The 22,980-nt window shown below is 31.8% G+C and overlaps 1 protein-coding gene across 1 annotated transcript in view; it reads left to right on the top strand.

Annotated features, from left to right (window-relative positions):
• The window catches only part of LOC143057038 (transmembrane protein 26-like), a 34,313-nt gene extending 16,620 nt beyond the window's left edge, over positions 1–17,693 (top strand). The window contains exons 2-5 of the mRNA XM_076230260.1: positions 12,626–12,845; positions 13,695–13,863; positions 14,321–14,530; positions 15,309–17,693. Coding sequence (XP_076086375.1) covers positions 12,652–12,845; positions 13,695–13,863; positions 14,321–14,530; positions 15,309–16,115 — 1,380 coding nt within the window. The 5' untranslated portion in view covers positions 12,626–12,651 and the 3' untranslated portion in view covers positions 16,116–17,693. The remainder of the gene's footprint in view (positions 1–12,625; positions 12,846–13,694; positions 13,864–14,320; positions 14,531–15,308) is intronic.
• The last annotated feature ends 5,287 nt before the right edge of the window (positions 17,694–22,980 follow it).

Below are 22,980 nucleotides of genomic sequence, written 5' to 3'. Positions count from 1 at the left end.
ACATAATGAGCGACGATGTATATGCGCATATTTAACAGTTGTTAAATCCTGTCGCGTAAAGTTGTCATTTAATTTTAACGGTATTTTTAACATTGCTATATAAGCGGCAGGAGGGTTAGCTAGCCATGAAATCATCTTCAACCCACCATTTTTTTTTCAATGTCTCGTTCACCATTCAGAAATATGGCAGTTGTTCTCGAATAGTCTATTTCTATTTTTGTTTTTGCAGCAGTGCAGTGTTTTTGTTGTTCCATTGTTTTCCTCTTATAGTTGATGTGTTTTGCTCGGTTTCAGTTTGTGAACCGGATTTGTTTTCGCTTTATCTATTTATGACTATTGAATAGCGTATGCTACTGTTGCCTTTATAGATCTAGTCAGAATTGTGATGACAGCGTAGAAGGTTACGGTACTAGCTTCCTAATAAAAAGCAAATTAAGTAGCTATCGATTAAAGTTGTTGGAACTATATTAAGTTATTCTTTTCGAAATGTGGCTCTATGGAGTCGTTTTATGAATTTTCGAGAACAGTTCACTAGTCACAAAACAGTTATCATTTGTTTTGGGCAAAAGGTATGTTCATGAAGTAAGATCTGACATACTTTACGAGTGTTTCGAATATTACTTTCCCAATTTGAACGACGACATACTTTAAGTGACCATAGGAAAACACATTTACGCTCTACATTTTGCCTTTAAAAAGTACAAAGCCCCTTTTTGTAGTCAATTACATAAAAGCAACGACATGACAAAATGTGGATACGAGAAAATCAGCGATGTACCTACTGTAGTTCAAAAATATGTTCAATTTGTTTTTATGAGAATATTTTACGCTTATTTGATTTTTTTGTGCGATAGCAACAAGTCATGATATAGGAACATTACTTTTTGAATCATTAAACACACTGAATCGAATCTCTTTCTTAAACTCTGGCATTATCAAAATGTTTGTTTGTCAAACTTCGATGAGTGGCCCCTTGTAACCTTTTATTTTTGAAATCATGTATTTTAAGCTTTCCATTAGTTACATTTGAAAAATAAGTGTTTCGTATATAACAACACGAATCCCGGTTAATTTTCTACCAATCTTACTGTAAATTCGTTTGAAGTATAGAAAAACAAGATTTAGCTGTGGATATTAAAGTTATTCCGCATGCCTTCATAAAAGACAAGACAACTGACGCCCTTTAAACGTTTTAATGTCGATTTCTAGAAACAACTTCGTTGTGAAGTTGCAAAATAATTATCGACACAAAAAGATATAAGATGCAACAATCTTACTAATTACTTCAGTATAAAATATGTGTAATCTTGTAATAGGTACAGTGTACCAAACCATTATTGAAAATTTAGAATTTATGTTTTGCAGTAAATAGTTCAATTACACCTACGGTTGTTTTATCGAACGTTAACATCATTACTACATAGTTAAACGCATGCATTACAAGTTCATGCACTTTTTATCATGTATAATAGTTACTCTTCACATTCTAATACTAATTTTCCTTACATTTTATAAATCATGTCTTTTAGATATTGTATTCAATTCCATTCCAAAAGTTCACTACACTACTCCACTCTATTATGCGAGTTAAACGTATGTATTACAGGTTAATGCATTTTGGTTGCTCTTCACAGTTTGTTAATGCTACTTTTCCTTACATGTCATAAATTATGTCTTAGAGGTATTGTATTCAATTTAGAAAGAAACTAAAATGGTGAATATTTGTAATAGATAGGACCAAGATAATTCTTAAATATCGGCAAACTATTATTCATAATGACAGGTGCCCGCGCACACAACTTTCATCGATGAACATTAATTGAGTTTGGACAATGCCTATACTCAATGGCATGTAATACTAAACGATTAATTTCCTCTAAAAGATGGCATTTTTTCAAGCTTGCACTTTGCATTAACTTTCATGTAAGATAATCCCAAATATACGATCAGTCAATTCCATTTAAATAACGAGACCTACTTTGGATTTTTAAAGTTATTTGGGAAACAAACATTGGGAAGTATTAACACAATTTGAATGGGATTTATAAAAGTTCTTGAATGACGATACTTTGACTGAAAATAAGGGAAGCTGCAATGAGCGACAATGCTTAAATGCATATTTTACAGTTATTGAAGCCATACATTTAAGATTGTCATTTTAACTGTGTTGTTTTAAATTTCCATATGAGCGGGAGGTTTGGCTAGCCATAAAACCAGATTCGACCTAACATATTCCCCTTAAAATGTCCTGTACCATGTCAGGAATATGGCAGTTGTCATTAAATAGTCCGTTCCTATATATTTTGGCGTTTCATTTTGCAGCAGTTCATTGTTTCTGTTATTCCGTTGGGTTTCAATCGGTTTTGGATTGTGTCCCAGATTTTTTTGTTCACTTAATCGATTTATGAATATTGAATAACACTACTGTTGCCTTTGGTGGATCTTGAAAGGATTATATGTCTGTGACGACACCACCTACGGTTACGGTAGTAGCTTCACATGCTATCGATCTATACACTTTGATTTTTTGAATCAATGAAACATAATCATAGTAGCTATAGAAAAAAAGATGTTGGGACAATGTTGGGGTCTTTACTCGAAATTTGACTCTATTGAGTGGTTTTGTGTATTTTGGGAAAAGTACACTATGATTAATATTTGCTGAGGGCAAAAGGCTTTTTTATGTATCAAGATCAGACTATACTTTACGAGTGTTGCAAATATTACGTTTGCCATTTAAAGGACCAAATAGTTTGAATTACTATATGAAAACACACTGAGAATGTTTAGATACGCCTTACATTGCGCAACACCTTTAATGAGGAAAAATCAATTGCAGTATAGTCACTTACATGATAAAATGTGAACAAACAATTCAAACGAGAAAACCAGCACTACTCATCCTCTCTATCGAAAATATGTTTAATTTGTTTTTATGATAATATTTTATGCATATTTAATTTTCTTGTGCGATAGCAACAAGTCATGAAATACCAACATTGCTTAAATCATCATCACCCTTCGTATGATGAAATACCGGATGTTCATAATCTTATGTAATTACGTCAAATTACCCGATCATCAACACGTTTAATTTGATGAGATTTCCCATGACGTAGTCGAGTTATATTTCCACCTTTACAATTCAAAGATGATACGAAGTGTCTTAACATCTGTTAGAGAATTTGACATTAATGATCTCAAAAGTTTGATTGCAAAAACAAAAGAGTCTGAATGCATGGTTGAAATAACTTTCAACAGCCTTGATATTTTATATCATATTGTTTTATTGTAATTTAGGTAGCAATCATTTTTGTTTTTACCATGTGTGAATCGAGAAAGCATTGATTTCGATTATATCACGCAATTGCAACGCAATAAGAATCGTTAAAATTCAAATTCATCGTTTCTTCTTTTAAGAACTGGAAAAATAATCTTCTTCAATTTAGAGTTTGCAATATTACACAGACATCTTCCTATTGTTAAAAACATTATGTATACTGTATTACTAGCCTCACAACGCTAAATTGAACCCAGCACCCAACTTTTACAGGAAAGCTAAAAATGCTAATCAAATAAAGATGGAGTTGTGCGATTCTGCATCGTGCGGGGTTGGAACTCACAACCTCTGGGTTGACCAAGTGGTGTTGACAGACTAGTGGTACGGTAGATGAACTGCGTAGACAAAAAAAATAAAAAAAATACTTAACTGTTAGGAAATTTCAAAACGGAAAGTCCCTAATCAAATGGCAAAAGCAAAAACGAAAACACACGAAGCCCACTCGGCCAACGAGCCCACCATGGAAAAAAGAGGAACACATATTAAATATCAGTGCCACAACTGTTCACCTATGGTAACACTTATGCAAACAGAAATAAGCATGAAGTATGTGTAACTGGACTTTAAGTAAACCGACACAATCAACCAGTCTACAATATAGTTGAATGCTCTCTTTAATAATGCTGCATATATCTTTGAGTCTTTGAGACAAACTGAAGATACTGTTGTCTCTTAAATCTAATATTAATGTCGTCGAACGGTTTTTATACAATTTCAGAAATTCGTAATTGATGACATCTCTGATCATTTATATGTAATTCGAGTTTCTCTATGTATATTGTAATCACTACCTTGTATATTAACATTGTCGTGTGAGCATTTTTGTATAATTTTGATATTGTCTTTTTGTTTTTATCAATCATATCGGAATAATAAAGTAACTAACAATGTTCTGTCGTCAGATGCTCGCGTCCAGACATATAAATGCCTTCTGAAAAAATATACGTCTTTGTTTTTGTTTAATACAGTGTCAAACAATCTGAATTTATCATTTACCATCTAGAGTTAATATGTGATCATTATAAGTGGCATGAGTGTAACTATTTCAACCGCACGAGTAAGAATTTCTATGTTCAAGAATACGGTTTTAAGGTTTTAGTGCGAGTCTTTAGTTGGTTCGACCATTGAAGGAATAGTTTTAGTAAGCATGCAAACTGTACTCAGGTTATGGGCAGAAGATTTGCTTTGACTTACCTGTATACTGAGTTAGTTTGTGTTGAAGTCTTTGAGAAGCAGAACTATATAGGAAAACAATTACTACATTTTATTTTTCAATTCAATGCATGTACTTGTTCAGAGTCCAGTGGCAAATACTCCATTTAGGACAAGAACAAATAAAAAGAACTATTTTTATTATAGGTATGTCGATCGGGGTACAGTGTGCTATTTGGATTGTTTCTGGAAAAATGAATAATTTTAATGATAAAGTAGTATTCTACTAGATAATATATGCTATGTTTTTAACAGTAAAACAAAACGTGATATCTTAATTTGCTGTTTATTTTGATTCTCTTAATTTTGAATTAGACTTCTACAATTTTCACAAACTACATGTTTCTTCATTTTGATTATTTTTTATCAACACAACTTGACGCAAGGATATCGTACTTTCAAATCGAGTCGCGTTAACAATAAATTTTACAAATCTCATATTTTTTTTATTTTTTGGTTTTAAAGTTCATCAGGTTTCAATTTTCCTTTTGACGTAATTCGATGTAGCATTTTACACTGGTTATTTGAGCTAGCTATGTATATTACCGTCTTATCTGTATGGTAATTAGACAGCAAGGGGTGTTTACACATCCATGTTACCTTGAGTGCAGTGTTTTTGCAGTTGCTACTGGTCCTGTCGACAGCCTGTCAAAACAAATACAATTTAAACAGCGCGTGGTAGTAATGGATAATCAATTATTACGTTAACGTCCTACGAAACATTTGAAAATGACGCGGTGTCAATGAACGCGCACAATATTTATATAAAACTTCAGCTTCATTTAATCGCCATTATGTATCAATGTCTTTAAACTGGGTTTTCTACACAAATTTGAATAATTTCTATATGATGAAATTAAAAACTGTTCAGTTGCAACAAGAAGTGTAGGGAGAATGAAAGAACTTCGGCTCACATAATATTTTGTTTTTGCTATTTGCAATTGCAAGTCTATATGAATTCTCATAACATGCAAATAACAACAGAACGGCGCAGTCACGTGTTAGGGGTAGGTTGCGCGCCAAACAACAATCATTGTGTACCAATCCCAAGCCAGGAACCTGTTATTCAGTGGCTTTCGCTAGTCGCTGTCTGTCATTCTTTGCTTTTCGTACAGTATTGAATTATCTATCAGGCCGTTGTTTTTTGTCTTTTAAAATGTTTTACAATTTTGTCATTCTAGGAACTTTTGCATCTATATAATTTAAGAAATTGGTTTTGCACATTGTTGAAGGCCATTTGGTGACCTCTAATTGTTTTAACATTTTTCTTTTCGGTCTGTATAGTCGTATCATTGGTAATCTAACGACATCTATTTTTGTTTAAACTTGTTAACAAAACGAAACTAAACGGAAAGCCGTACGGTGACCTATAGTTGTTAATTTCTATGTCATGTGGTCTCTTGTGGAGAATTGTCTCATTGGCAATCAATTTTTTTTTTATAATAATGCATTTGAAGTGAGTCAGACCCTATGATTTTGATTTTTAAAAACGAAATTTCCTTCAGTAGTTATCAAAATCATGTTTCGTCACATTAACCTCGTATGCTTGTTTTTTGGGTTGATCAACCAATTTTGCCACTATAACGAATTTATAAACAACTGTCACACAAGAGGAAAGTTAAGCTAGCTACAAAACCAAGTTTAACGCACCATTTGTTTCTCTGGAACATGCCTGTATCAAGTGTTTGTTTTCTATATGTTAGATCGTTGGTTTTACTGTTTGGATGATTTTACAGTCATTTCTGGGACCCTTTATAGCTTGCTTTTTGTGTGAGTCAAGGCTCAATATCGAAGGCCTTACTTTGACCTATGACTGTTTACTTTTTACAAATTGTGACTTGGATAAAGAGTTTTCTCATTGGCACTCATACCACATCTTCTCATAAAAAAGTTTGTCCATAATTAGGCATATCCGACGTGCAAATACGAACAATCTCGTTAACGAGTTTGAAGTTATCTAACTAATATTATTAGATGTTTATAACATAATTCATATTTAAAGGAAGGGAAACTCATAAAAAAAAACTCCTTCAAGAGCATTTCAGCATCACAGGTTTACTTGGTGCATTATCAAATTATATGATATTGACTTCAAGCAATAAGTGCACGTGCTAGAATTAAAAAGCCTTTCAAATCAGTTGTGTTATATAAAGGGAAATCTTTTTACTGCATATTTATCCATTCTGGCAGATGCTTGTTATGCTTTTATGATCGTTGGATAGTCAATACGTGAAAGTGTTTACAATCATATAAGACTGTAAGTGAGTTTTATTTACTATATTTTGAAATTGTAGCAAATTCAGGATCAATTCATTTTTCGGCTCGCTATTTGTTTGCAAAAATAAAATTTTCCAGTTAATTGAAATAATACGCATTTTCGTTTTTCTTTTTATTAATCTTATCAAAATCTGCATCATATTCTAAGTAAGCGAGACGGATAATATACATTAGCAATCTCATTAGATTTTCCCCTTGTAAATAGTAAGTTTTTCATTATATTTAGCAATAAAACTTTTCAAGTTGCAACCAAAATTCTGGTGCAATAAAATACTTCACAAAAGTTTCATTATATCATATATGTCCGTCTGAATCCATCAAATAAAACCTTTGAAGCATGAAAACCTTTTCAGTTATAAAAACGATAGCAAAGTTCTTTGAATAAAAAATAAGGCACACTCGATTGCTCTCGTGTCATGACAATTGGATATAACCTACAATAGACACTCGACAACTTTTACCATTAATGAAAATTGCTGTTGTATAATACGTTTTATGGAATTCGTTTTACGGGAACAATCTATATTCAATGACTTGTTCAAAAAGTGAATTTGATCATGCAATATTAAAAGAACCTACTCAAATATAGTGTCTAAATTCAATAAGCTTAATTGCGTATAAACGTCATGTTTAAAGTCAATTGAAATGCTGGATTCTGAATAATTAAAAGATGTATTTCTTTTAATTTGATACTAGATAGTAACAAGTTAATTTAAATATACCGTTCTGCAATGATCGTTGTGAGTGCATATACACTTAAAGATAAAAGCTGATGCAATTTAAAACAATACTTATTATGGTTGTGCGATAGGCAATTATACCACATCTTCTTATTTTAATATTGTCACCAGAGAGTGGAAGTGTCTCAATAACGAAAGGTAATAACTACGTTTTTATGATTTTATATGGGCTATTTAAGTAAATTTTTGTTGTTTACAAATTTATTTTTTTTTTGTTAGAAAAGAAGGGGGGCTTTTATTCGAATGAAATTTTCTATATATACAAGCGTATTCAAAATGTTTAATTTTCAAATAGCTTAATAGAAAAGAAAAGATCTTTTTCGTTCGATGTCAACCTTTAATCTACATTTGCATATTTTCTTTGTGAATATCGAAGAAAAATGTCTCCATTTCCAAACTCTATATCGAGATGAAAAGTGTGCCGTTCATCGAAAAGTCACTTAGTTTATCAAAAATTATAATCTTAAACCTCAATGTCGATTTACACATTGTTATTTCAATTTTTCATTCTGTTTGGGTTTTTTTTTCACAATTCATAATATTTATATAAAAGCTCTATGATTTTCCAATTATTTGGACTACTCCTGAACATGAATGAAATATTTGCCACTGGACATCAAGAAATCATCAATCAATTATTTCGATTAGAAACATAATTATAATCAGCATAAACGTTTTAGTTTCTCAACATGTAAACTTCGCGTAAATGTATTTTCATTTTCTCGCGCAAATGTAGGGCAAATTCTCACAAACGTATAACGACTAAACTAAAGCTGGCAGCCACTTTCAGCAGCCAATCAAGATAGCAGCCACTTTTTCTTGCTGCCAATTTTAATGATATGTCTAAAATAAAAAGAAAAAAAAAAAAAAAACTATATAGTATCGATATTTCCTACATACATTTTCTGTTTCAACTGTATCGTTGCAATACCCAAGTGTGAAACTTGTCTGTCAATATAATAATCAATTCAAAACATTTGATATGCATAAAAACATATCCATAACAACCAACAGCCTTTTATGTTTAGTCATGTTAGAGCTACCCAGTATACTTATCTAAAATGAAATGCTTTAATCAGCGAAAGCTAACAAAAACTGATGGTTTTACTTTGTGCCTTAACTTTTAAATAATGCGTTTTTTAAGGGAAAAAATGAAATAAATCAAGCACATTACTTTGATACAAGTGTAATAATGCACGTATTGCATTCTATAACTAATGCATTCATAATCATCGTTACTTTTACTTTGAAGCCATCTACTTTTTCTGATGAATGAATTTGAAATACTTTGAGATTTTATAATCATTAATTCCAGGATTTTAAAATGCATACTTGCACTTTTGAAAAAAAATGAAAATTGCTTTTTAAAAGGACTGTTACTTGTATAAGCCGATTACGTATTTCATGTTGTCTTTCTGTATGAGTATTCATAGCTAAGTTTAGATGAATTGCAGATTAAAAAAAACTTTTATACGATTGGATAACAATGTATCATGTTTTTCGTTTATTGTTTTGTACCCATTTTAGGCTGTTTATTTTTTTTCTTATTTGAATTGATTTGCACTTTCAATGTCGGGACACTCTATAGGTTTCTATGCGCCTTATACGTTTTGCTCATTGTTGAAGGTCGTACGGCAACATAAAGTTGTCATTATCTACGTCATTGGAAGTCATGTTGATAGTTGTTTCAGCAATATTTTTCAACATCTCCTTATTATTAACATATTAACGGTATGACACGTAAGTCTGTCCAAACCCGGAGCTACCCCTCCTCTCCTTGACCTTGGCTTTGTTCGGCAAGTTCCAAACCTTGTGACTTTGCAATCGAGAGAATTCGGGGAACCGATTACCTAAACTTTGTTCGGCAAGTTCCAAACCTTGTGACTCTGCAATCGAGAGAATTCGGGGAACCGATGACCCTCACTTTGTTCGGCAAGTTCCAAAGATTGGGACTCTGCAATCGGGAGAATTCGGAAAGCCGATGATCTTGACTTTGGCAAGATCCAAAGCTTGTGACTCTGCAATCGGGAGAATTCGGAGAACCAATGATCTCGACTTTTTCGGCAAGTTATAAAGCTTGTGACTCTGCAATCGGGAGAACTCGGGGAACCGATTACCTTGATTTTGCATGGACATTTTATGTATCGTAATGTATCAAATAGTCAAATTCAGAAAGCTTTATGTATCATAATGTATGTGTTACGTATCTAAGTTCCGATAGCAGACGACCTTGCTTCAGAACTTGAAATTAGTGTCACGTGTTTACCTTAATTACGAACTTCCTGGTTGTATTTCAATTTACGCTTTGATATTTTAAAGTTTAATCCACCAACATATTATGATGTAACTTGTTTCTAATGCTTAAGATAATTAAATTATCATATAAAATACTTCAGAATATTTTTTCAGCAAACAAGAATGTTTAATTGCTTAGTTAAATACCAATAATATTTTACACCATATTTACTGTAGTCATTAAAAATGTTTGTTTCAACATCGTATTAGTATTAGATCTCGTACTTAATATAGGCTATTGAACCCAATATGCAAACTAATTCTGAAAGTAAGAAAAAAAGTTAATTGAAAAAACTTCGGAAAATGCATGTACTAAGTCATGAATATGACGGTTGCTTTCGAGTTGTTTCATTGGTTGATATTTATAGTCGAGTATTTAGCTTTGACAGTTTTTAAGGATTAATCCTTTTCAATTTTTTTTTTCGGAGTTCATTAATTTTGTTATTATTGATCTTCAACCGAAAGCCAGTTCAAAGTAATGTATAAAAGGAGGCAAAAACTATCAAGGTTTCAATAAAAGACGAAACTCCGAATAAGCATAATATTTGTTTAATTTGCTGTTTAAAAAAAAGAAAGCTTTGTGGTAGCAGATCTTAGTTTTCTCGCCTGAATTTTTTGAACGTTTGTCATCTCAGGGCCTTTTATAGTTTACTATGCTGTATGGGCTTTGCTTTGCTTTAATATATCTAATAAAACTACTTGTAGTACATTAATATTATTCTAAAGCTTTGAAAAATCACAGAACAGTATTTACAGTATTACATTATGTGATTCGAAATTGTAGGCGTAAAATAATATGTAGGTCGAGGACAGAACACATGGAATGAGGAAGCACTTCAAGAACTTTGTTGCATATAAATATGATGTAATAAAATCAGTCAATAATATAAAAATCCTCCCCGTTCTTTGCATTTAGTTTTTACTCACCATGTGTTTTGGGAATTCCGTTAATACGTATTACATGTATGTTCGTGCATTTGCTTGATTATAAATTTTGCTTTTTTAAGGATTTTTAACAAAAAAGACTTTGGTCTGCTTTTGATATCATGTCTATTAAATGTTGTTCCCAAAAAAAATGTCTTTGTAGTTTTGCTTTTATCTATCCTCTGTATGACTATTCAGCGACAGACAAAATGGGTTTCATCTAAATGTGCGGGGGAGTAAATACACCGTAAAAGGAGTCATGCGCAGTAGACTGTCAAAGATCAAGGATAAACTCTCAATAGCATGCATTACCATGTACATTTTTTTTTTTTTTTTTTTTTTGGTTTTAAAAGAAACGGTTTTACTCGAATTGCAAGTATTCAAATGTAATTACAGTAACTTGATATTTTCTGAAAGAATACGACATCTTTCATTTCAGTTGGTTAAAACATAGTTAATTGCGTTAATAATAACAAATATATGTGTAGTGTATGCATATTTGATCTTTGAAAAAATAAAAATTTAATTTTCTTGGAACATTAACTAGAATATAAATGAATTCTTTTGGAAATTGTTGTCTTTTTTATGTGTTAACTGATTTTTTTAAATATGCAAAAGGTCATAATGCACATTTCTTATACTAAGTGAAATACCTTTTGTTCTGTTTTTGAAGACAATCCATATTTTGATTAATCATTAGAATCTTTGATATTGACGTGACTTTGACTCGTACAAAATAAAACGTGCGAATATCCAATACCTTCCACAATCAGATTTTGTTCCAATGCAATGTTTTATCAACACAGCAACAAAAAACTAACATACCTAGAAATATGATGATTAAAATTAGCGTCTATAATCTTAAAATAACAAATTTCTTTAATCTTGTAAATTGGCGGGAGCGTGTTTTGTCAGATGTAAATTATCCATTTTATCGCGTAATGATTTGGTCTTTGCGGTAACTGAGAGAAGGTGATTAACCCTGCATATTGTGGGTATAGTTCTCTCTCATAAAAGCAACATTGCATAGTTTTACGCTTTATCAGCTATCCCAATGGTAATTAAGCCGTGTAATTAAGATAAAATTACGTCTCCTGATCTGAAATCTGTGGATTACAATACCATTATAGCACTGATTTGAAAAGTATAAATAACAATGCAATAATGTTGATTGGCAAAAGAATATTCATTACTTTGTTATATCACGTCTCATATTGTTCCAATTTCGGACGTAGTAAAAGACATAGGATTATACTGACCGATATAATAATATGGTTTATATAAAATAAGGAGATGTAATTTGATTTCCAATGATGCAACTATCAATCGGACACCAACTGACGTAGAGTAAGCGATTATACGGCCTTCAACAATGAGCAAAAACCAAGACCTAACACTAAACTATACAACACAAAATGTTTAACAATTCAGCAAGAAAAACTATAAACTAACAAAAAAATATGACAGAGAACAACCACAGACAACGTGCAATTGTGTTCAATAGGCTTAGCTGTTAACTCTCCTAATGTTGCAAGTTTATGTGCTTGATATAGTTTTGAATTAGTCATAAAAAGAACATCTTGCTACACTACAGTCTTGGGATACAGTTCTGTGTTAGGACAATATATGGTTTATGATGGCCTTATTAAAAAATAAGCAACATGAAGAAGTTGTTTTAATGTTGGCATTGGGTATTAATCCAAGCAATGGCTAAAACCTGGTCTTCTGTATATTTTTGCGGTCATTATATTCCAATACAGCGTTTTCTATTTTGCTCAATTTAGTATAAAGGACACTTTTGTTTTAATAATTCAACTTAATATATATTTTCTTTCAGATTAGCAGCTGAATGATGTCTTAAACATGGCAAGTTCCTTGACAATATTGCGTGCAGTGTTTGTTCGTCTTTTATTTGCATGCCATGGTCTCGTTTCAATATGGCGCCTTTATTACGTCACCAAAGATAGTCGATACTGGTACCTGGCTACTTCATTAGGGTTACTCTTGGTAGAAACAACGGTCACAATGGTAAAGAAACTGGGAAAAGAATGGAAATGGTATGCAACATTTGTATAAGTGTAAACTGCATTTTGGCAGTTTAGAAATGTATAATCGAGGTGCTGTCTATATTCGATCAATAAGCTTTCGACTCTGAGTCAGCTCAAGTTAGAGTATGGCTATGACCATTAGAAATGTTAAATAGAAAAAACAACCAAATGTAACATCAAACTTCGCTAAAATATCTACTGTGCCGGACGCAGCTTGCATCTGCTTTGGTTTTTTTTTTTTTTGTCACTTATTTTTAAATAGAAAACACATATTGAATAATCACATCGGCTTGAATTGATACACAGAGATTCATTGTTTTACTATTTATCTTGCCATGTCAACTGCGTTTGTTTCCGTATCCTTAATAATGTTATATAATGCATGTGTATTGAAACTATTACCTTGCACAAAGCACGTTAAGTGAATAAAAAATTCCTTGACGCTTTAATTTTCGTCATAAACGATCATGACAAATCGTTTTTAGTATATTCTTTTTTATTATAATACGTTGATTATTTACACGTCATTCAGGCTATCTATACCCTTTCATTAAATAGTCACCGATTGCATTGAGTTTGTAGGAAAAGGTAATATCTTTGGTTAGCTGCCCTCCTTTCGAAGTAGCCTAGTCCTGCATATATATTAGTTATCTGTCGGACTAGTCTTCTCTTAAAGGAGGGTTGTTTTTCTTTCCTTATAATGATTTCATGATTCAGCTAGCAAGCAAGCTACCCAAAGATATTACCTTTATCTACACACTCAATGCAACCAGCTGTAAGAAATGGAGAATTTAAGACATTGTAACTGCAATCAAACCACATCTTCTTTTAAAATTAATTTTGATGTCTGCTATTTAGGTTTTGCCCTAGTGTGTTTATATACATGACGAGTACTGTACCAGCCATATGGTTCCTAGAGTTACATGAGCTTGACTTGAGAATTAATCATCAAGTAAGCACCAATAACACTACAGCATTTAACGAGACGTTAGAAGCCCTCAGTGCAAACTTAGGTAGCATACTAGGGGTAAGTTTGGTTTATATTAAAAAACTGTTTAAAATTAGTATTACTTCAAATTTATAATTAAATAAAAGAATAATGCTACATGTATATAATAGAGCATTATATTGAATACAGAAATTAAATGAACAAGGGACAATTAATGATATACGTCGATGAGACAGTAACCATTATTCATTGGAAAAGTAACACTCGCTTTGAAAAATTGTAAACTAATTTTTGAACAGAGAAATGCCCCCAAAACAGACATTTACAATTCAACCTTACGGGGCAGTGAAATTGAAAAAAATGTGCAGTTGCATGTCCCTTTGTCTTTAATTAGTCCCTTCAATTTCATAGTATATTCTTCTACCTCCATTATACTTAGAACATTTATGCAACGGAAGATCACCAAAAACTCTTTCTAATAAAAATTCGCATATTATTCTATTTAGTAAAAATCATGATTTATATCTCACTACAGGTTCATCTTGAAATCAGGCTTCCAATTCTGCTGTCTGCGGATCAGTGGATTCGTACTCTCGAGCAAATACTACTGCTGATACTAATAGTGGGAAGATGGTTACTTCCAAAAGGAAAATTGACACATGACCAGCTCTCTCAATTGCTATTGGTTTATATTGGCACTGCAGCAGACATCGTTGAATTCTTTGAAGCTTTCAAAGAAGAGCAGGTAATGAAAATTTAATTCCAGTGCTTTGTTATAATGTTTGTAAATTCTAAGAGAATTAAAACTTCCTGTTGAAAGGTGATTTTGGAATCGAATGTACAGAATGGAAAAGCATTTCAAATTGTCTTAGGCAGAGTTGATACTTAACGAATTTGGTCTGATTACTTTATTCTCTTTTGATGGCAAAGTCATAGGAAAAAGTCAGTTTCAACTCAAAAAAATGTCCTATTATTTCATCCATAAGCGATATTTTTCAAAAACATGTTACAAATTAACTGAGGTTCGTTTTCGTTATCTGATGGGTTAACTCAAAAGATGTTTTTTTTTCTATTCTAATTTGAACAGAATACATAGCAAACTTTTCAAGAAATATTTTTTTTTAGTTCACCTCGTCAGAAAAATAAAATGAGCATGAATAATATAATGACCAAATAAACACTAATACCTTAAATATTTCAACATATTATGGTATTTATTTCATATAAATCAATCATGTAGTTACTTGGTAAGATTTTTTTTAATATTAATTTTAGTTGAAATGGTAGGACCTGAAGCTATAATTTTTAGCACACTTTGTTTATTTCTACATTATCAATGTTTTATATGCGCACCATTCTGATGATATCAGATAATACAGCATACATTAAACCCCAGCGGCACAGACCATCGTAATTCTACACCAATAAATCTTAATATCACAAACGTATATTTAAAATCTTTATTTTTGTTTCATTTTTGTTTCTTTTTTTGCTTTTAATGTATTTTAATTACTCTTTTTTAGGTCCGTTACAACAAACTTCTCTGTATTATAATCCTTGGACTATGGTCATTGAGTCTCATTCAATTCACCCTCGTTCTGACAGCAGCGAGAGCGAGACGAGATCAATCTGGTCTGGTGACAAGACATTACGACAAGGCTCAAAAGACAGGATGTTGTGCCGCAGATGTGTATGGAATATTTATATCAATTATTTTACAAGATGCTCCTTTTCTTGTGCTGCGACTTTTGCTTATATTCAAGTACGGAGTTCTAAGTTACACAAATATGTTCTTCACTTCCAAGAATTCGTTGGTGATAGTTTTGTTACTGTATCGTCTGATAGTTGTTTACGTTGAGAAGAATAATACGGAAGTGAGTGATTCGACTGCTGATTCGGAAGCACCTCGTCCGTTTATGTCCAAGTATACAGCACCTGGTGTTCCGAGAGGTTACAAAAGGAAGTTTAATAATACAAATTCTTACTCAACAAACGATATGGATAGTTTAATGAAAAAGACACCTTCAAATAATAAAATGTATAACTGTGACAGTTTGTCGAGAAAGAAAACTCCAAATAATAAACAATACAAGAATGAAAATTCAATGAAATCGAAGTTTCCACCAGATAACGGAGTTTATACAAGTGAAAGTTTAATGAATACAAAGCTGCTTCCAGATAAAGTAGTCTATAACAGTGAAAGTTTATTGAAAAAGAAACTACCAAGCAATGCTGTATTCAACAGTGAACCAAAATTGTATAAACTACGAGAAGAAAACATGTCATGTGGACCAAACTATCATTTTGAACAAGTTTCGTCTAAAGTTTGACGATACAACTTTTTAGCTATCATATTATGTATATGTGTAGTTCTTCATTGGTATTATAGTTTAACGCTCTTTTTACCAGTTTAAGGTAGATCAAAAGAATAGACTTTTTGAGACAGAATTTTCTTATAATTTGTCAAAATAAAGATTTTAGTATGTTTTTTTTTCAAAAATATTATAAAAAGTATGGGTCACCGTGCTATTTTTAAAGCTATGAGTCGTTGAAAATTGTCTAAATTTGGTTAGATTGTTCATGAAAATACACATTTGTGTGCATAATATTTTTTCTATGTGATAGAATTTTGAAATAAATTGTGAGTAGATAGGTTTTATTGTATGTTTTAAGAAAATAGAAAGAAAAAATGGTGTCACTGAACTTGTTTTCTTGTTTCAAGTAAAAATGAAAAAAAATCCCTATTTGTCCAATATATTTTTTTTTACTAAAAGAGTTATCTTCCCTTAAATGTCTCATATGAAAAAAATGATTCTTAAAACAAAAAAAAAAGGTATTTGTTTAAATATTTTGGATATAACAATAAATCACCAAGTTTTCTTTATAACAATAAGCAGTCTTACTATTAAATTGCAAATCTGTCCTCAAATTTGCATATTTTGGAAAATAACTAGACCGATCTTGCACTGTGATTGTACAATCCAAGATGGCGGTATACATACATAACAATTCGTCATTATTACTGTACACAACACTGAGGAATATTATAGTGTAAAAATTCGATAAAGACGATTTAAAATTCATTAGTTTAATTTTCCTTTCATATTGCTGTCAGAATATTTTATTAGGTTTTGTCATTTTTATCACAATTTTTGTACTTGTTGAATTCTAAATGTAAGGTACTTTTTTTACATTCAAGTGAAAAAATATAGTTGTAGCATTTACTTTTTTTCTATTAAACATTGTGTTTGAAGATACACGTTTGAGGCGATAAAACAACAAGTAGAAACTTAGAGGTTATGTATCTTAACTTGTTTTACTTGTGCTCATTGTTGAAGGCTGTAAGATGTCCAATATTTTGTATGTCTGCTGTCAAGATATAAAAAAAAAGAAATTCGTGTCTGAGCTATACGCATCATTATTTCCATGCAAGAGCAATGGTCACTTTCCTGTGTTTGATTTACTTATATGGGCTGTAAAAAAAATACAGAAAAGACTTTAACAGAATGTGTATATTAAAAGTTTTATTGAATTCCATGTTGGCTTTTTTTTTTTAATCATTTCGCATGTATCTATTAAATTAACTTTAAATACAGTTCTAGGTTTTGGTGTTAAAGACACTATTGCATATTTTTCATGACTTTTTTGCATTGATTAAATCTTTAAAAAAATGATTTCATAAGCCACTGACAGATAAATACACAGCTCATATCCATCATTTATTTCTGTTTTATTAAGAAAGCTGGTTTTGTTGACATATAAAACTCAAAAGTTGCCAAAACCTGTAATATTCAGATGTTGAGCTATCTTTTTGCAGTTATGATTTGCACTTCGGAACATTATTTCGAAAGATTTTTTTTATTCAATCTCACATAGTATGAAGTTGGGGCTGCGATAACTTTAATACAGAATGAAACCTTTTCAAAATAGCCCTCTTGTGGCAATAATCCAATCCCTATTTCTTGTTCCTTTCACACTTGAATTAAATCGCTAAATGATATATGATATCCAATCATTATTTTGAAGATTCTTGTAAAAATATAATTTAATAACCAGGTCAAAGAAGATGTATAAAGTTGTCCTTCTTTCTCTCATTTAACTTTTAACTTTACTATGGTATTTCATAATAATCTTTAGAAGAAATCGCAAAAATAAGGCAGTCAAAAACATAAAAGACAGACACCATCGTGACCAAAGGAAATACACAAACGGACAAACAACAATCATCACAACACAATAAAGAAAACAACAAACGGCACTTTAAGCAGTATTTCGCTATTTCGTGGCGGCCATCTTTTATTGATGACGTCAATTTGGATTTGAGTAGAACACACATTCAACAAGCCGGATTCGAACTCTCAACCTCCATGTCGAGAGGTTATTGATTCAGAAGTTTGACTATTACACCACACAGCCAACGATGTCTCTTATTCTGCAGGAAGCATCTGTACTTACTGTTCCATTACCACTGACGACAACTTCTGTACTGACTAATGTTAAAATCCAGTAGTTTCTGGTCAGGGACCGGCTTTATTATACCTCAGAATGCTTAAATGTCTTGTAAATTCAAATAACTAGTGAACAGTCAGAAGTTATGTAATTGCTAACCGTTATGTGACAGTTTGAAATGAAAAGTTGCCACGACAGCTGGAAAACAAGAAATTAATAAACGTAAAATTAACGTTTCAAGGCTTCATTACCGTCAAAGTTCTTAATAAGGAGGCCAAAATAAACTCTTCTTAGATTCATTCACTTTAATTAACTACCGCAACTGAATTGCATTGTTATGTACGTTTTTCGTCATGTAATACAGCTTGTTCGTGTATAATTTCCAGACGTCAACGGTAGAACTTAGTCTATAGATATAAGATTTACTTGCTAAACAAACAAATTGAAAACATAAAAGTTGTAATGTTATGTTATTTTATGTAAATAAACTCATCATAGATACCAGGATTGAAATTTTGTATTTGCGTCAGCCGCGCTTTTCGTCTATAAAAGACTCGTATAAAAAAAAGTTTAAAAGGCCAAATACGGAACGAAGTTGAAGAGCATTACGGACAAAAAAAATCCTAAAAGTTTTGCCAAATACAGCTAAGGCAATCTATGTCTGAGGTAGAAAAGCCTGAGTATTTCAGAAATTGAAAGTTTTGTAAACAGTTGGTTTATAATAATAATTATGATTATCTCATAAATGTGACATCAAGTTTCACATATATACCATTCATTTTGTAAGCAATATCTTGTATTATTTGTTATTATTTTTTCTATGACGTTGTTAAGCTTTGTCGTGACCGAAATGTCATAATATACAATAACTAATCCATCACAAAGGAAAAGATTCTAAGGAAAGGCTTTATATCAATCATTTACCAGTTATTGGAATCTGAAAAATCCGGAATTGCTTTAATTACTTCACGGTGCTTGTCCTTAATCCAGGTTATCAATTCCCTCTGTTATTTTTAATATTTTTTGCAATCTTCGTGACAATGATTTATTTGTAAATTATATTTGCTGTAATGAAGTAGATTTTCATCAACCAGCAAACAACTTAAAAAAGGATATATTTCACAAGATTATGTTTGTTATTGCAATGATTAAGCAATTATAAGTAACTCACAGCGCCTTGTCATATTAAAAAAAGCTTCGAAGACATGACACTGGTGGGATGGTTTTGCACATTTTTTTTATGTTTCTGATATGGTTTCGGTTGAATAACTTGAATGTGTTACAAACGTCTTATTGTGTTGTACAACTAATTATAAAATTGCCTTTTAACAGCAACTTTGCCATATTCCCGAATATTACTGCTATATGGAGTGTGATTTAGCATTGCTATACGATGTATCTCGGTATTTTATGCATCCAACATTCATGTTTTATTTTTGATGTAGCTGTTATGGTTCGGTTGGATAACCTGTTATATCTTATCGTTTGTAGTCCAAATCATTATAAAATTGCCACTCCGTAACATCATTGTCATGACAATTGTTTGGACAAGTATTGTGAAAAAAATTGTATAAAGTTCGAGATTGCATGTTAGTCACGTAAGCAAGTCACTGTTTGTGATATCCTGTGGTGTCTGTCGGTGAACTATATTTGTTGTTGTTATGCGGTTTGCATGTTGTGTCGACTATTATATGATTTGTTTGTGTGTTTCTCTGTGATGAATGTTTTTGTGTGTGTTTATTTAGTATTTCTATTGCGTTGTGTTGCCATTTTAGCGATATCTTTATAACATTGTCATAAATAGGGAGGTTTGACTAGCCATTAAACCATGTCTAACCCACTATTTTTTCTTAATATGTCCTGTCCCAAGTCAGGAATATTACGTGTTCCTGTTGTTCCCTTGTTTTCCTCTTATAATTGATGTGTTTCCCTCTGTTTTAGTTTGTAACCTGGATTTATTTTCTCGCAATCGATTTATGACTTATGAACACCGGAATACTACTGTTGCCTTTAATTTATTTTAAATTTCATATACCTGATGATAAAGTCCGTTCCGTATTATGTGACAACGTTTCAATACAGATAGGGAAAAATCATTCGATGAAACTGAGGGGATGTTAACCCTGAGTATTGGAATGTTCACAAAGGATAAACTGCAATGATACATAGAGATTCCAGTTTGAATTCGTCCATCGGTGTAAAGTTTAAGAAAAATCCAAGTTAAAAGAAGGAAGTCCATAGTATCAAGTCATCTACGATATATGAAAATGTAGAATATTGATTGACTGTAAATTGTCCATATATCTAAACGTCATTCCATGGAACATGACGAGATATATTTCTCTCATTCTGATTAAGAGTCTATTACTTGTAAGGATGAATTCACTAGTGTTGACCAAACTTTTTTGGAATTTTTGGGTCCTTAACGCTCTCTAGTTGCGTATATTTGGCCTTTTTACCTTTAGCGCTTCACTGGTGAGTTTTTTACAGACGAAATCCGTGTTTTGGGTACAAAATTTCAATCCAAATATATATGATGAGTGTATTCATCACAGAGAAATGAAATTTTGAAAAATGACAAACTGAAATCATAGTTTTAGATCGTCTTTATTTGTCAATTTGAAGACAAAAGGGGTAGCCCTTATTGTTTGCATTGACAGGACATTTTTTTTTTATATATCTAATCGTAATTCTACCGAAATTTGCGATATGTATTTCTTTAATTCTGTCTGAGTGTCTCAAATTCTAAGGTCAAGTTCCGCAGTTGTCAAAGTAGCGATAAGGTATTATAACAATTGCTTATTGAAATTTCAATCTACCGAACTTGACCAATTTGTTGTCCAGCATATTTATAATATTTTCTTTGGATAGAGCAAACCATTAATCAACATATTAATAGAAATTTCACACAAAGTAGAAAAAAAGAAAACTGGATAAAAAAATGCATACAGTACATGCTGTTATACTTGTCTTGCAGAAGTTAAAATGAGTCACAACTACAACAAAGAATTGTAAACTCGTATCTTCTTTTGATTTGAATTTACCGTAACCAAATGACATTGATCTGTGATATGCCCACTGTTCCCTGTTATCATTGAAATTGTCCCAAATTATACAGCTGTTTGTCTTATATTGATTAGTCAGATTTAAGAATATAGGGCTTAGTGCTACAAATAAGTCAAGGATACATTTGTAAATCGATTAATCCTTCTCCTCAATATAAAAGCTGATGCATATGTATAAACAACTGCCAACTAAGGTTGTAACTTGCCAAACCAAGACGTGATTGTCACATTATGCTTTTTGATGCTCAGAAATGCTTTATGCAAATGTCTTTGCAACCTTGGGTCATTATTCTAGAAACACATTATGTGTACTTTGAAACAAGTATCTAACTTTTATATTTAAATAAAAATACCGCAATAGTCAATGACATCAATCGAACGTTGATAATCATCGTTCGAGATCTATTAAATTCCACTGATTGTACCGAACTTTTATGAACTATTTGCCACTGGATATAAAAATCAAAGTGCTGGATAGCACCTCTGGAAAGTTTGCAACTGTATATGTGCATTATTTCAAATAGGTTATAGGTTGCACTTTGTAAATACAGCTGTTTCTCAAAACACGCCTCTTTTGGGGAGTAATTGAATATTCATAGAAAATTGATTTTGTTTACATACTGGTTCCCAGTTATGCTCTCTGTGTTCCATATCGCAGAGACAGAACTTGGGAATGTTACCAGTAAATAAACACGTGCATATTGTTTACATTGAAATCTGTGGTAACCTTTCATTCGAGGTAGGGGTAGTTAAGAAAATTAGTGTAAGTTTAAACTCTGAGAAGTTCAGGGCATATAAACGTTGAAAATATGCCGCACAGCCCTATATTTTGACCTTTGAAAAAAATTGTGGTACATATGAACTTTCAATTCTAGGATAAGATTTTTTTCAAAACTTCATAGTAAAAGTGGTACAGTTTAAGCCGTAAAAGGAGTTCCTATGGGAAATTGCATTGTCAATATTTACAGAAATGCAACCTATAGACGTGTATTATTTCAAATATGTATTTAATCACAGTTTTGATTTTTCAAACTAAACCAAATATACTTGATAGGGTATACTGAAAATTTCACCCCTTTACATCTAGAATGGTAAAAGTGACGCCAACAAAATTCAAACTTGACTTGTGTTTTGTGTTTAATATAAGAATTGCGTATAAGTTTCATAAAATTTGGTTCATGCAAACTAAAGTAAGAGAACAGAAATCAATTTTGGGATGCATGGCCATATGTACAAGTAAGGGACGTACATACTTACAGAAAAAAAACAAGGATAAAACTCAATATAGTGGGGGCATAAAAATAGTAGTATGACCTCAGGAATAAAACGTTTATATACACTAGATTCATACAATGTTGATCTGAGGTGCTTATAACCCTGTAACACATTTTAGTTGCTGCTGTGTAATTACCATTGAAGCAATGACATTTGAGATTTTTGTGTTAAGCCATTTATTTGATATACTAGTAATCATTGCCTCTGTGTTAGGACGACACATTGTTAATTATAGGTCAATCTTAAAGAATCATACTGCCCCAGGAATAAAGTGTGAGGATAAAAAGTTCTGGATCCGCCACTGCATTGTTAAGCACTAAGAAAGTCATTGTGCTAGTACATGGACAAATGTCATTAGATCATTTAATAATTTCTACAGCACTTGTCTTTAGCTTGACCTCGGTCT

Source organism: Mytilus galloprovincialis, chromosome 13 (assembly GCF_965363235.1).
Source record: "Mytilus galloprovincialis chromosome 13, xbMytGall1.hap1.1, whole genome shotgun sequence".
In the NCBI taxonomy this organism is placed as follows: Eukaryota; Metazoa; Mollusca; class Bivalvia; order Mytilida; family Mytilidae; genus Mytilus; species Mytilus galloprovincialis.
This window is presented reverse-complemented; position numbering and strand designations above follow the sequence as displayed.